The 15,209-nt window shown below is 29.4% G+C and overlaps 1 protein-coding gene and 1 long non-coding RNA gene across 5 annotated transcripts; one reads left to right on the forward strand and one right to left on the reverse strand.

The window, feature by feature from the left end:
- The first annotated feature begins 5,562 nt into the window (after window positions 1–5,562).
- On the forward strand, window positions 5,563–8,512 carry LOC107892320 (type IV inositol polyphosphate 5-phosphatase 7). 4 transcript variants are annotated; one of them, XM_016817373.2, is made up of 7 exons: window positions 5,563–6,159; window positions 6,232–6,307; window positions 6,391–6,501; window positions 6,606–7,229; window positions 7,461–7,727; window positions 7,818–8,007; window positions 8,103–8,512. In XM_016817373.2, the coding sequence occupies exons 1-7, from the start codon at window positions 6,051–6,053 to the stop codon at window positions 8,196–8,198; spliced, it is 1,473 nt and encodes a 490-aa protein (XP_016672862.2). In that variant the 5' UTR covers window positions 5,563–6,050; the 3' UTR covers window positions 8,199–8,512. The 4 variants fall into 4 exon arrangements, with proteins under 4 accessions (XP_016672862.2, XP_016672861.2, XP_040933417.1 ...); XM_016817372.2 differs by having other exon boundaries at window positions 5,605–6,159; window positions 8,088–8,512; XM_041077483.1 differs by lacking the exon at window positions 6,232–6,307 and having other exon boundaries at window positions 5,671–6,159; window positions 6,402–6,501; window positions 8,088–8,512.
- Window positions 8,513–8,923: 411 nt separating this feature from the next.
- LOC107892321 (uncharacterized) lies at window positions 8,924–9,803 on the reverse strand. The gene is made up of 2 exons (XR_001682573.2): window positions 9,576–9,803; window positions 8,924–9,141 (listed from the first exon to the last, which is right to left on the reverse strand). It is a non-coding gene; the product is annotated as an uncharacterized lncRNA (long non-coding RNA).
- Between the last annotated feature and the right edge of the window lie 5,406 nt (window positions 9,804–15,209).

Consider the following 15,209-nt stretch of genomic DNA (forward strand, 5'->3'; position numbering starts at 1 on the left):
TCATGGAGTTTAAAAATTTCACCGACTATAGCTTAGAGAAACTTTTCAGGATATTTTTTTTAATTTAGTTTGACGATTCAAGTTCAAGATTTATGATTACTCATTTCAACAATATTATCTTTAAAATTAAAATCTATATTTTTTCATTGAAAGTGCAATGTATCTTACCATTATAACCAACACTTGTTGATCTTTCCATAATTTTTTCCCCTTATAGTGAGTCTTGAAAATTATATTTATATATAAATTAAGTTTTTTTTACAATAAAAATTATATCTTAATTATTTTAACATTTTGTATTAATAATTTTATCAATCTAATAAAATGATAAAGGGAAGGGAATCCATTTACACCACTTTAATTTTTTACCTTTTCATATATTTTTGTATAATTAATATTTTTATGATCTAACCGTCATATTTTAAATTTCATTCATTAAAATTATGCATGTTAAATTCAACGTAAATTATAAATTTCTAACTATTTACTTTATCTTTAAAACTTTCAACTGTTCAAATATTAATTGGACAAAAATATATTAAATACAAGTAGATTTCTTTACAAAAATAAATTTATTGATATAATAGATATGTAATAATATAAAATAAATTTAGTTTGTTCACTGCTAGTGGACTTAAAAGGATGTAAAATGTTAGTTTTAATTATTTTATTATTTTAATACAAAAAAATTGTACCATTTTAAACTCGTTTAAAGAAATTTTTGATAGAAAGTAATTATTCTAATATTAAACTTAAAATGTAAATTGAGTTTTAGTTTAGTTAGCATTAACATTGTTGCTAGTACAAGAGGATTTTGAGTGTACAAAAGCACTGTATCCTCTTATTTAAAGGTTGGAAAAAAGCTATGAGTAGTTCTAAACATTATATCAAAAAACAAACACTAAGAATCGTGATACTACACTCATATAATATATATAAAAAACTTAAAAATGTTTTACATACACCTAAATAATGAGGGTTCAAAAAAATTCTTAATTCCAAATCAATCTAATTCTAATTTCATCCTTAGTCTCTTTTTTCACACTAAAAGAAGATTATTTTGTCATCCCTAGATTGGTCCCAATGAATAAGGACAGGTAAAGACTCATCCATCAAAATAATTAAAATGAGAAAGACATATATCTACAAAGAGCAGAATATATCATTTTCATCTTGTTAGAATGTAAGCACCTCATTAATGCCTCTTTGTCTCATCTCAATGGACAATATCCCTTCCCCTTCTCAATATTAATAAGTAGTAAAAGAAATAAAAAAAAAACATAATCTATAAAAATTTTCATCAATCCATAAAAAAACAAACTCTATGTAACAAAATACTATATATGTCATATTTTCTATTTTGAATATCAGTTTTTTTTTTTGGTGGGTCTTTGTGAAAATTCATATGGATGGCATTGAATCCTAATAAGCAAAACAAAGTAAGATTGTTAGGTTAATTTCGAATTACACACACAAAAAAAAAAATAGTCTCATAAACTTTATTGGTTTATTTTAAAATTTAGACTTGTGTTATATTATTAATTATTATCAATCTACTGACCCGCTAGTTCGTCAAGTTTTGATTCATATTCTGTATAGATTTACAGATGCGTAGTGCTCGCACATTTGTAGTATGAGCGAGCCTAATATGAGGATGTATAATATATAAAATGAATTCACTTACACGTGGTGTAAAAATTGTGTATGCAAACCCACTTTGAGTATACGCGTGTTAACCTTATAATAAAGTACGTGTCATCGTGCATGAAAACCTATTTAACATGTCACATATATGAATAGTGACCGTATTATATTAATACACAGAAGTAATTCATATAAAAGGACATACAACAGAAAAACTCTTAACAACTTAAAACTTATATATTAAAATATAGGCATTTAAGTAAAACATCTCAACGTCAAAGAAATTAACTAGAAAAGTAGCTAAAAATATGAAAGATTAATGTAAATAATTTCCAATGAAATATTTGACGGTTTTGTTGCTTGAATTTTTTTTTTGCAAAATATTTTTGATAAATATTTGTTTTTTTTTATATTTGAATTTAGATATAAAAATATATTTTTTCCAAAAAACATGAATTATTTAAAAATAATAATTTTATCTAGTATGCTGACATCAAATTTATAGTTGTATCTAACCTTTCAGACCTTAATCGAAAAACTGAACTTGATGGATACTAGCTATAAATTAAATTGAGTGAAAAGACTATTATCCAAAAAAAAGTGAATTACATTAGTGGTGGCCCAATTATGTTCAACTTTTTTAATTATCTAATAAAAATTTTTTAAAATGGTTAATTAAATTTTTTTTTAGTCCTTTGTCTGTTAAGTGTGGTTAAATTTTTAAAAATAAGGTGATAGTTAAAGAATTGGTATAATAATAAATTTAATTTTTAATTTTTATATGTTATATTAATTTAGTTATAATTTTAAAAAAATTAACATTTAACATTATCATATTATCTCTTTCTAATTCTAAAAGAATTTAAAAAAATATAGAAAATATAAATATTTTCTGAAAATCTAAATATATAAAAATTAAAAAAAAAAAATCTACTCCTAAACCCCCAAAAATCTAAGTTCTAATAATTATATTCTTCTTATTCATCTTGTTATTTTTGTTTCTTTAATTTAATTCTAATAAATTCTAAACCCCAAAACCTTCACCTTGACTAGTTTACTTAACCCAACCCTCCACCCATCGTCACAACTCTTAAAAATAGATTTGGATTTTTCTAAAATGAATAAAAAAAAAACCCACAAAATTTTAAACTCAAAAATTGATTTAGAAATTTCTCTTTTTTCTTCTTCTAAGAATGTGAGTTTTCTTATTAGAACTTTGTTTGCCCCTCTTTCCCTCACCAAAGGTGACATTCGTGTTGATTTTGGACCCATCATCCTTGATCTCATCGATCAAGAGTCTAACTCGGAGCCTAAATCCAGGGGGAAAATTTCTTCCCAGAAACGGTCAATTTTTGATAAAGTTGATGAATTGACTGAAAATCATGGTTTTTTAATTGAAAATGCAAATGGATTTTCAAAGTCGAAAGTGAAAAGTAAAGATTCAAATGGGTTATCGAGTTTAGGGAAGAAAAAAGAAATCGAGAATAATTTCGATGGGGGGAGACAAAAGGATGGAGTGTGACAAGATATTGAGATTTTGAAGAAACAAATGGTGAAAAACTTGGTAAAGAAATCGAGTCGACTTTTAAAAGGAAATATAAAACGAAAAGTGATAAAGAAAAGCAAAAGAATTGGGTGAGAAAAAACTAGATGATGCCAATTCATATGCCAAAGTTTTTTTTTTTTTTTGAAAAACAGGAAACTAGGGATATGAGAGTCAATCAGGAATTTTTTTGGGGTTTAGAACTAAATTAGATTTCTAAAAAGTTTTATATTTTTTGTTTTTATATTTACAGATTTTAATTTTTTTTAAAAATATATGTATGTTTTATATTTTAAAATTTTAAAATTAGGATCAAATTGAAATAATATGTAAATATTAAAAGTTAATTTTTAAAATAATAATTAAATTAAGAACATATGTAAAAGTGACCTTATCCTCCCGTTAAAAACTTATCTGTACTTAAGAAAAACAAACCCAAATAAAATGAGTGAATGAACATTTTAAATTTTTTTATAATTAAGTTAAAAAATCCAGAAAAAAAAAAGATGACAAAGTATAACCATATGTACAAAAAAAAAAAAAAAAAGAGAGCTGTAACCATGATTTTTATTTTTGTTGACAAGATGATGATATGATATCCAAAACAAACCACACAAGTGGAAGGTGTAGTCATAACTGATATGGGCCAATGCTGCTCTTTTGGACTGATTGTGATTGAGACTCGATTTTTGGTAGATTCAATAATCTATATATGTACGTATATGCATATTTTGTATTTTTTCCATATTAATTCTATAAATATAAGTACGACTCAATTTGTTAGATAGGTTTTTATCGTTTTCAGGAAAGATAGATTAAAATCTTAAATTCAAATATAATATAAAAATATTTTTTGATACATTAAAGGTAATATTTTTTAAATCTACAAGTGAAATTAAGAAATTGACATTCTTATTTATTTAATTTTTATTCATCTCTAATATAATATAATATGATATAATATTTTTATTTATTGTCATAGCGAGAATCATGATGTTTAATTTGTGGTTGGAGTCGGGAACTGCAAAATGTTCCCATATATTGACCATTGTAAAACCAAGATACCTAGAAACAAATAAATACATTCATTTTTGGCAATCAATTATTGAATTTATATATATTCAGCTATAGTTTAGTCATAAGAATAATTGGTCTGCACGAAAAGGAATGAATCTGATGAGAAATAGAAAAAATATCTGAGAAAGAATATATAATGTTTAAGTTGAATAAATAAATGTAAAGAGAATCAACTCAGTTTAATCAAAGTCAATTATAAGAGTTGATGAAACATCATGCCATCTTTTTTATGCTTTTTTTTTTCTTGAAATCATGGGGGTCAATCTTAGAAAATGAATAGCTAAGGGAAAACCAAGTTAAAAGAAGTTAAAGTCCTTCAAGATTACATTGCTTATGTCAATCATCATTCTATAAAGCATTTGCTCATCAGGAAGTTGATATCGGTCCAGTTGATAAGTTCTTTTACAAGTTTTTATTTATGTTAATACTAAATACAATTTTTTAGTTTTAACATGATATGATACTTTTGCTTTAACATGAAAACTAAACAAATTGATGCATTTTAAATTTAAGATTGTTGATACCAAGAAATGGTGTGGAAGAGATCATGATGACTGTGGGAGACAGTTTATCCTATTCGCGGGGAGTCTTACTCTATCAATGATGAGAGGTTGAGGTTTGAAGGAATGAAGGAGATGATGAGAGAAACAGGAGTTAAATGTGTTAAGTAAGAGAAAGAGTGTTTCTACCCTTCCAGAAGTGAGAGAGGGCTTATATAGTTGGATATGATGGGCCAATTGGCACTTTCCAAAATCTTTGTTAAGTGAAACTATAAGTTATAAGGTATATTAGTAACAAGTGATAGTCATTTTCTTTAAACGATTTATATATCACAAAAATGATTAACTTATATGTTACTGAAACTTTAACATAATAAAATTCGTACTCTAACATGGACTAGTACAGTCAATAACTGAACCCCTATTTATAAAAAAAAATATCAAAAGGTTAGTTTAAATAATTTATTCATGGCAAACATCAATAAAACTAAAAATGAGTTGAGAAAGAATAATGTGCATTGAGTACTTAGTTCCATTTTAGTAAAATCTTTACGAAACCAGGTTTCGTTTTTCTTGAGATTTTTGAAAATGTTTAAAGAAAATACTACATTAAGATAAATTAATATAATTCGACATGAATATATCAACAAATCATATATATAATATGAGTACCCCTTAAACATAATTATAAAAAAGAAACCAACCAAATTTATTAATAATATAAAATTTGAGTTGGACATGAAATAAACTTGTCACGTTACAAATACGCAAGACATACGTGACCAGCACTACCACCTAACAGCTCTAATAATCAAACAAAAAAATTTTCTTGATAGAACATTGTGAGGTCCCATTTTTTTCATTTCATTTTATTTTATTTTTTTTTGGTTCCTTGAGATTTAGGAAATTCAATCATATGCCCAAGATATACGATGAAGGTTCTCATCATCCTTCAAAGCCTTGACTTTTCATTGTAACTGTTTTTCCCAGTCTCGCTCTCTCATATACTTCAATCTCTTGGGATTATCAAATAAAATTATATGCCTAAACTTCGGGGGTTTGTCTCATTGTTTTAAACTGTTTTTTTCAAGCTTATCTATTAGGTTTACCAGGCGATGAACACTAAGACATTCAACAGGGAAAACTATACTTCTTTGGTTTTATCATAGATTGAGATCGGTGAAATCAGGAAGAAAGCAACAGAAGTTGGACTAAGTTTATTACAGTCCTCCTTGTTTTATGGAAGAAGAAATTTGGTATGGACTTGTTTTTCATTAGGAGTTACAATGAATGACAAGAACCCAAAGTCAAGCTCTGGGAAATTTAGGAAATGGTTCAAAAGGAAGCACAAAAAGAAACAACCTGATCCTTATTACTTGCAGGATGAACTTTCAGGTTACTTTTATGCTTGTTTTAGTTTTTTTTTTTTGAGGGTTTTTTTTTCACTATTGGATATGTTTCTTGCAGATGGAGATGATTTCATGGAAGACATTTATGTTAGTTCGTTAGAGATAGATCCATGCACTTCAACTAATGAGTTAAGGTGAGTTTTACAGGCTTAAACAATAAAGGAAAAAAAAAGGGGGGGTTAAAGTTCAATTTAGCTAACTTTCCTCCATGGCTCAGGATTTTTGTAGGAACTTGGAATGTTGCTGGAAGAGCTCCTGTAGGAAGTTTAGCTGTTGATTTAGAAGAATGGCTGAAACCCCAGGATGCTGTTGATATCTATGTTCTCGGGTATGAAATAATTCCAAAAATTATGTAATGCTGTTTAATCTCTGCAATCATGCAATGAACAGAATAAATCGTTGAACTGACATTACAAAAGTTTCAACCTGTAGATTTCAAGAGATTGTACCTTTGAAAACTCGAACGGTGATAGGGGCAGAAGATCCAAGAAAAGCAACAAATTGGAACCTGCTAATAGGAAAAGCACTAAACGAAAGTTCTGGTTGCCCTTGGTTGACTCCCATGTTGAATCCAATCTCAAGTGACAGCTACCATTATGTAAGAAATCCTGGTTTAGAAAAAAGAGCTAGTTTTAGTGCAATTTGTGACAATACGCGGATGAGAGGTAAGCCAATAACTCAACATCGACATCATCAGCAAGCAGTCATTGGAGGCAGCAAATACAAGCTAATGGCAAGCAAGAAAATGGTTGGTGTTTTCATAAGTGTATGGATGAAGGAGGAGTTGGTGACGAAATACAGTGTTTCAAATGTGAAAGTTAGTTCAGTGGCTTGTGGGATCATGGGTTATTTGGGAAACAAAGGTTCAGTTTCAGTTAGTATGTCAATTGAAAGGACCAGCTTCTGCTTCATTGCTGCTCATTTGGCTTCTGGAGAGAAACAAGGAGATGAAGGCCGAAGGAATCATCAAGTTTCAGAGATTTTTAAGCGAACAAGCTTTCCTCGATCAGCCAAAGATGAACATAATCTTCATCCTCTCACCATCTTAGGACATGAGTAAGTAATTCCTCTTCAAAATTGACATATTTGTAGGCAGAATATAAAATCTAAACCCTCCAGCACTCACAACTATCTTGAATTCCAAACAAAAAAGCATTATCCAGTCGCAACAATTGAACATTAATGTTTGAAGTATCATTAGGATAGGAATAACCGAAATCTATGCAAATTAGTTGTATTAACAATCCAAATTCATGAAATAAAACCTTCATCATTTTTATGGAACAGTCGGATATTCTGGTTTGGGGATCTCAACTATAGGTTATACAACTTGGAAGACAATTTAGCTAGGCATTTGATACAGAAGAAAGACTGGAAAGCACTGCAAGAGTTCGATCAGCTTCGAAGGGAACAAGAAGATGGAGGAGTGTTCCAAGGTTGGAGAGAGGGTAACATTGAATTTGCACCAACTTATAAATACTCTTCATCAAATTTTAATCGATACTCAGGTGGCGTTCCCAGCAGATCAGGAGAGAAACAAAGGACTCCAGCATGGTATATTGTGCAACCAATTAACTTTCACAGAATCAAACTCCTTAGACACAGATCTGATTCTATGAACATGATGCATGTGTCTTGTCACAGGTGTGATAGAATTCTGTGGTATGGAAAAGGAGTGAAACTTTTATCCTACTTGCGAAGTGAAATTAAGTTTTCCGATCATCGGCCGGTCTCTGCCCTATTCTCAACACAGATAGAAGTCAACAAGTCTAGCAATCCAAGAATTTTTTCCAAGGATACCATTGTTCCAAACATTATGCCTCCAGAACAGATTGTAAGTTCGCTTATTGTAATTACTATAGCCTAACTTTAGCATGTTTTTCCTAAAGTCTGTATATAAGCATATGATGATAGATCTTTCCATTACAGGGGACAAGCGGAAACTATGAAGAGGGTAAAGCTACGTTGCTATCTTTGATTGAAAAGGATACAGAAGCATCTTCAATACACACGAAAAAGCTGTAGATAAACCTTATGAAAATGGATTCAGCTAATTTATTTAACAGCGGGGCCGTCTGTAAGAAGGCATTATTATTTTACAATCTTCTTTCTTCTCCTTTCCCTCTTGTTTCTTTGGACAGAGTTCCATGACTGGTTATGGGTTAGATCCACAGATGAAAACTAGTTTCTATAATTCAATAAGTGTAAGTAATATTTATCAAGACTATAACAATGAGCAAGAACAGAGATACATAAAACCTCTTATACAGTATGGTAAGAGATTTGTAAAAGAGAGCAGTAAAGGCTCGAGCATTAGAAATCATTTCAATTTTTTTCAATAAGAAGCTAATATATATATATATGAAATTTTGCTGTAAAAATCCATTCAGATAATGACACATTCTTTTGCACATTGAGCATTAATGAACAAAGATACTAGGTATTTATATATACCTTATCTTTAGGGCACTAATTATGGCCATACCATAGAATCAACTTTCATAAATGTATAGCCCCAAAAGTTTTCATGCAAGTTATATTTATGGACGTCAATACCATTACAGAAATGTTAGTACGTAAAAGACTTGCAAAAGATGACTTCCCATAATCCATTCATCAAGAAATTAGACCATAACTATTTCAATTTAGATAACGCTCTCTCTAAAACACCAAGGATTGAAGAATTTACAACAAGCCTAATCTTAAAATTGAACTCAACCATTTGGCAAATAAACTAATCTCTGCATAAATTAAAAAGACATAGGTGGTGTTTTTATCTTATTTTTGCTTCTTTAATCGTCAAATAATCCATGCAAAAGTTTTAAATATATATTTAATTACAAAAACAAAAAGTAATCCTTGATTCATTCAGATACGCAAATAATAGAACCAGTGCCATTTTAGTACCTTAAACTCCTTCATCAGATCCAGCAGTGGATGTTTCATCTTGAATAAGAGCAATTCTGGCCTGCGAACAATAGAACAATTATTAAAAATATATGCAAAAAAAAAAGATTTAATTTTAAAACAAATTAGTGAAAATTTTAAAATAAATCTCCCTTTGTTTTCTACAGAGAATAAATGTAGAGAAGCAAAAAAAGGAAGATGGAAAAACTGCTTCGCTGAAATTCTAATCCAGTTCTCTTTCATGTTAACAGGATTTAAAAAAAAATTCAAAAAAAATACTGATATTTCTGGATTTAAAAATATTTAAAAAAATTTATTTAACTTTCGCTATTATTGTTTTATCTTTTTTTTAATTATATTTTAAATTTCTTCTTTTGATCTTATATAAGTTTCTATCCATAAATCAATGAGCTATTTCGTAAGTTTCCTATCACTTCAATTACAACATTTTCTCAAGAAAAAAAAAGATATATGCAACTGTAAAGAGATTATTACCTTCTCTGGATTTATCTGAAGCAAGCCGATGTAAAAGAAAAGGGAGATTTTGTGGTAGACCTGTTCCCGCCATCTTTGCTTTCACTTCCTGTTTCTTACTAAAGAAAATTCAAATTTGAACAAACGAAACGAAGGCTTTTTGAAAATTAAGATCGTGGTGTGCATCTCTTACGCCTAAGTTGGGAGAAAATTACACTTAGCCCACTGTAGAAGGTTGGGCCTAAGCCTTAAATCTATTGTATTCTGTTAGGAAAAATCCGTTGTATACTTTAATACAGAAATGTTTACGGGTCGAAATAAGATTAAAAAAAAATTTAAGTTGAAGTTCTATTTTTAAGTCGGTTTATTCAAAAAATTGGTTTTATTATTTAAAAATTCAAAAAATATTTAAAATATATTTTTAGATATATTATATAGTTTTTATTATTTAAATTAAATTCAGAATGTGCAATTTATTTTTATCTAAACTCAGTTTAAATCATGTCGATCCCACCAAGCCGAGTAGACTTCTTGGTTTTTGAATATATCTACTCAGTTGCAACTAGTGGATGCCATTGCTGTAAGTGTCTATGTAAGGTCAAATTTCAGCTTGAATAAACATTTTTTTTTCTATCAAAACCTATTTATTTTTTAAAATGTATTAAAAATAAATTATATTTTTATAATTAAATTTAAGTAATAATTCACCTCATATTAATAAAAAAATTATAAAATTTTAGTTTTTTTTAACTTTAAGTTAATTTATCCAACTTAAATTTAAATTAAAAATAAAAAATTATTTAAATCTAATTATAAAATATTATTATAAAAATATTTTAATATTTTATAATATATGTAAAATAATTATTTGCTAAATTGGTGATGGAAAGTTTAAACTTCACAACTAAGATTGAAATTTTGTCATGCGTCCTTAATTTGTATTAATATATATAAAGGGAGAATATTTGATACATTTGCAAGCAGAGTTAGGATTGACAAGTGTCCTATAGAGGTATAGTAAAATATTAAAAAATATATATATTTAAAAATAAAAGACACATACAATCTTTTGAAGCTGTCTGTGGAATAAAAAAAAGTACATTATCAATGTACAAAATTTTAACCTACAAATAAAATATATGATAAAATTTCAATCTCGCTTGTGGAATAAAAACTTTACACACTTATATACCAAATAATTACCGATATATAAATAATTAAAATGGATCAACAATCTAAGCCAAGTCAAATTCAAATATAAGCTTAATTGTTTTTAAAAAAAGGTAAATTACATTCAAAGTTACTAATCTATCAATAAGCTTATATTTTGGTCAGTCAACTTCAGAAAGTTACAATATGATCACTGAACTATTCGAAACTTTTTATTTAAGTCACTGGGCTGTTAAAATCATTGTTGTATGACCTTCTATGTTCACATCGCCTACATTAATCAAAAACACTCATTCCTTTTCTCAGCTACAATTTAATTTTTGTTAGGAAACAACTTTGAATGTTACAAATCTGCGAACCAAGATTCAAACAACTTTCTTCTCCAATCTCTAACACTGACCATCAGATCGACTTAGATCTGAAATATGTTCTTCTACTTGTTGATGGGTACTAGTCCATCATATCGATTGTCAAATCGTCCAAGTGTCTTAAATAAAAATTTTCGAATAATTCAATGACCATTTTATAAATTTTTAAAATTATATGATCAAAATTTAAATCTACTAATGGTTTAGTGACCTAGAATGTAATTTACCTTTTTTTTAAACCAAACACTGATTCCAACTTTAAAATCAAACAATGATTCAACTTATGAATAAGGGTAACTAAATTGAATAATTTATGCTTGGCATCAAGTTGACTGAGTTATACCATACCTAAGACAAGCGTGAAAATAAATCTTATGTGAAAAAATTATATAAAATAACAATAAAGCTTTCGTTAAAATCATAAAGTTAAGAATTTGAGATGCTTCATTCTTTAGGTTCAAACTTTGTTATTTTTATATTTATTCGGGATTTGAAAAATTTTTTATTATAAAATTTATATAAATGTATGAGAAAACAAAAACACCTTACAATATTTATTAATTGTTTAAAATATGAAATTTTTTACTTTTTATAATCATATTCGTATTAAGTTGACTTAATGAAGTACTCTACTCTGAACTAGTGGCTAAGCCACAATGTAGATAACTCTAAATTTGGCACTTTGACACATTTGGAATTGGCAACCAAGCTGAGACTCTGTAAACGTGTCAAATAGATACTATATGGTATGTATGGTTGGATGGGCATTGAACTCCATTAATAGTGTGTTGGAATGGCTGAAGATGGTGTGTAGAGGTTGGGGGTAGGAAAACTTGCATATGAAACTGGTTTGCTCTGTAAATAAAACTGAACTGCTTCTGCTTTTATAACAAAACTGCTCTATATCTGAACTGGAGTGACTTCTGTTGCTTATTTGAATCTCGGGATTCGAGAATAATCTTTCAATTGTAGTTCATTTGATTGAATTTATTTTATGCAATGAGTTCATAACTCACTCTGTTATTGATTGGATTCCAGGTGGTTCTCAGACTTGAACAGGTCAGCATTGCGGGAGCTCGATCAAGCTTTTATCATTTTTCTAAATACTACTATTAGGAAATTTCATTTTCTAAGATATTATGAAGTTTGGAAAGATTTTATATTTAGTTCATTGCTGTAATTGGATGTCATGTAGTAAATGGCTCATTCTGACTGCGTTATAAATGTGGTGTTCTTAATATCATTGATGTAATTCTCTGGACTTGGTCTGGACATCTAGGCCAAGTTTGGAGTGTTATGTAACTGCTCAGTTTTAGCTAAATCAGAATAGTAGTTTCGAAACCACAAATCTGAGGTCAGAAAATTATTTTAATATTATTTTTGGTATTTACAGCATGATAGTAAGTATGTGTGGAATTTTCGTGAGTTAATTTTATCGTTTGAATAGTTAATTTGAGAAAAAAAGACTAAATCGTGTAAAATGCAAAAGTTATATTCTATTTGTAAAAGGAGTTAAATAGCCATGTTTATTAAAATTAAGGTCCTTAAATAGAAAATATACCATCATTAAGTTAGTGGATGTTAATGGTTTGGCACAAATGAAAATTTGAATTAATTTTAAGGTTAAAATGGTAAATGGTTAATAAATGATATATGAAATAAAACAAAACATAAAACCATTTTGATTATCATCATTTTTGGCCGAATGAAGCTTGAAGAAAAGCTAAAATAGGGTTTCACATTTGGCTAGGAAAATTCAAGCAATTAAGGTACGATTTTTGATCGGTTTTTAATGATTTCTATGTTTTTATAATCGTTGTTTCGTATTCTAGCTAGGCCGTACCTTAGATTTTGAAACTGTTAAAGATTTTAAGAGTTTCCATTGATGAGTTTATGTGTTCTTTGGTGTTTGAAGATGAAATATGAAAGCTTGATGATAGATTTTAATGTTTTGTAAAGTGATTTTTGACAAAAATGTCAAATAGGGATTATATTGTGAAATGTGTAAATTGAGGGATTGAAAAGTGAAATAAATGAAATTTTTGGGCTGCTAGGGACCTATATGTAATTCGCCCAAGCTTGGGTTTAATGAAATTATGTGAATTTTGTGTATTTTTGAAATAAGGACTAAATTATAAAAATGTGAAAGTTTCGGGGCTAATATTTAAATATGCCCAAATGTGTATTTTTGGACTAAATTGAAAGAATATGTAATTGAATAAGTCAATTTTGAATTCATATAGATCAAGAAAGAAAGAATTCAGATTTAGATCGGGGGAAAAGCAAGGTTATCGAATAGTCGACCCGGTACGATAATTTCGAATACGAGGTAAGCTCGTATAATTGAACTTAAATGTGTATACATTTATTGAGTGGATGAAATTGAGATAGTATTTATTCTATTGGATAGATGTTGAGATATTACATGAAATGTACGAGTTTAGTAAGGCAAGTTGCCAAATAAGACCATAGTCGGGCTATGAAAATCAAATAATAAGACCATAACTGGGTTATGGCATGTGAATGAAAGACCACGGTAGGGCCTTGGCAATGTGTGAGTAAGACCACAGTTGGACTATGGCATCAGAATATCGATGAATTTGTATTGTAAGCACTTATAAACCGGAGAGGTTTGATAAGAGTATTGATGAGAAATAGAAATGCATCGGTACAAGTATGTACGAAAAACTATTCAAGTATCGAGTTAGATGAAGTTGAGAACTCATGAATAATGATATGAATAAATTTGATGTTAGCTCATGAATTGATGCTTTAAATGTTAATGATATTATCTATTTTGCTTTGCTAATGAATGTTGTGATTATTTTATGTTCACATACGAACTTACTAAGCTTTATAGCTTACTTTGTTTAATTTTTGATGTTTTATAGTTCTGCGAAGCTAGCTCAGATCCGAGAATATTTAGAGACTTCATCGCACTATCGATCATCTATTTGGTACTTTTGAAGCTATGTATATATGGTATATGGCATGTATAGGCTTGAGTTATTTTGGTATGTTTGATGGATATGTATTTTGGCCATTTGAGTTGGCATAAAATAATGAACTTGTTGATGTTTATGAATGTGCAAATAGTTCTACTTTTAATGTTTGGTAAAAGACCTATAATGAAATAATGGAATTGAAGTGGTTATGTATGTTTGGATTGGTTTAGTTGGATGAATTATATATATGAATTATGCTTAGTAAAGCAAGATAAATTGATTGGTATTTAAATAGGTAAATGTTATGGATTTGAGTATTAAATTTAGTTGAAATGGATATAGTATGATTATGTATTGGTTGATGAACTTTGGCTACATATTTGTGACTTAAAAGGTACCAATTGAGTTTACTTAGGTATGTGCAAAAAGGGTGGCAAATTGACTTTGCAAATGACCTATTTTTGTCCATACGGGCAGAGACACGGACGTGTGTCTAAGCCTTGTGTGACACACGGTTAGGTTACACGGTCGTGTGTCCCTTGGTGTTGAAATTGAATTAAAGTCAGTATGCTCCACACGATCTCATCCACGGACGTGTGACTGGCCGTGTGGTATAAGTCAGTATACATTCCTAAATGGCATACGGCCTAGCACACGGGCGAGTGTGGCCATTTTGAAGGGCACACAGGCTAGACACACGAACGTGTGGTCGGCCGTGTGACCCAAGTCAGTATACTCTCCAGTTTTCACACGGACTGGCACACGGGCGTGTCCTCGGCTGTGTGATTCAAGTCAGTATGTATGCCCTGTTTCCACGCGGCCTAAGACACGGGCTTGCCTATTGGCCGTGTGAGGCACACGACCTTTTCAAATGGGTGTGTGACCCTTGTATGATTGAAAAATTTCTAAGTGCTTTGAAATTTTTGTATGTTATCGGTGTAGTCCCGAACCACTTCTAAAGTATATTTAAGGCCTCGTAGGCCCTTATAAGGGACATTGTGATTGTTTTGAATGATATATGAGAATAAATGCTTGAGGTTAATAAATGAATGCTATATGTTGTGTTTTGATCAGTAATACGTCATAACCCTATTTTGGCAATAAATACGGGTTAGGGGTGTTACATTTTACATTTAGGGAGAGCAACAAAAAAAAAAGGGAAAAGGAAATGG

The sequence above is a fragment of the Gossypium hirsutum genome, chromosome A09 (genome assembly GCF_007990345.1).
Source record: "Gossypium hirsutum isolate 1008001.06 chromosome A09, Gossypium_hirsutum_v2.1, whole genome shotgun sequence".
In the NCBI taxonomy this organism is placed as follows: domain Eukaryota; kingdom Viridiplantae; phylum Streptophyta; class Magnoliopsida; order Malvales; family Malvaceae; genus Gossypium; species Gossypium hirsutum.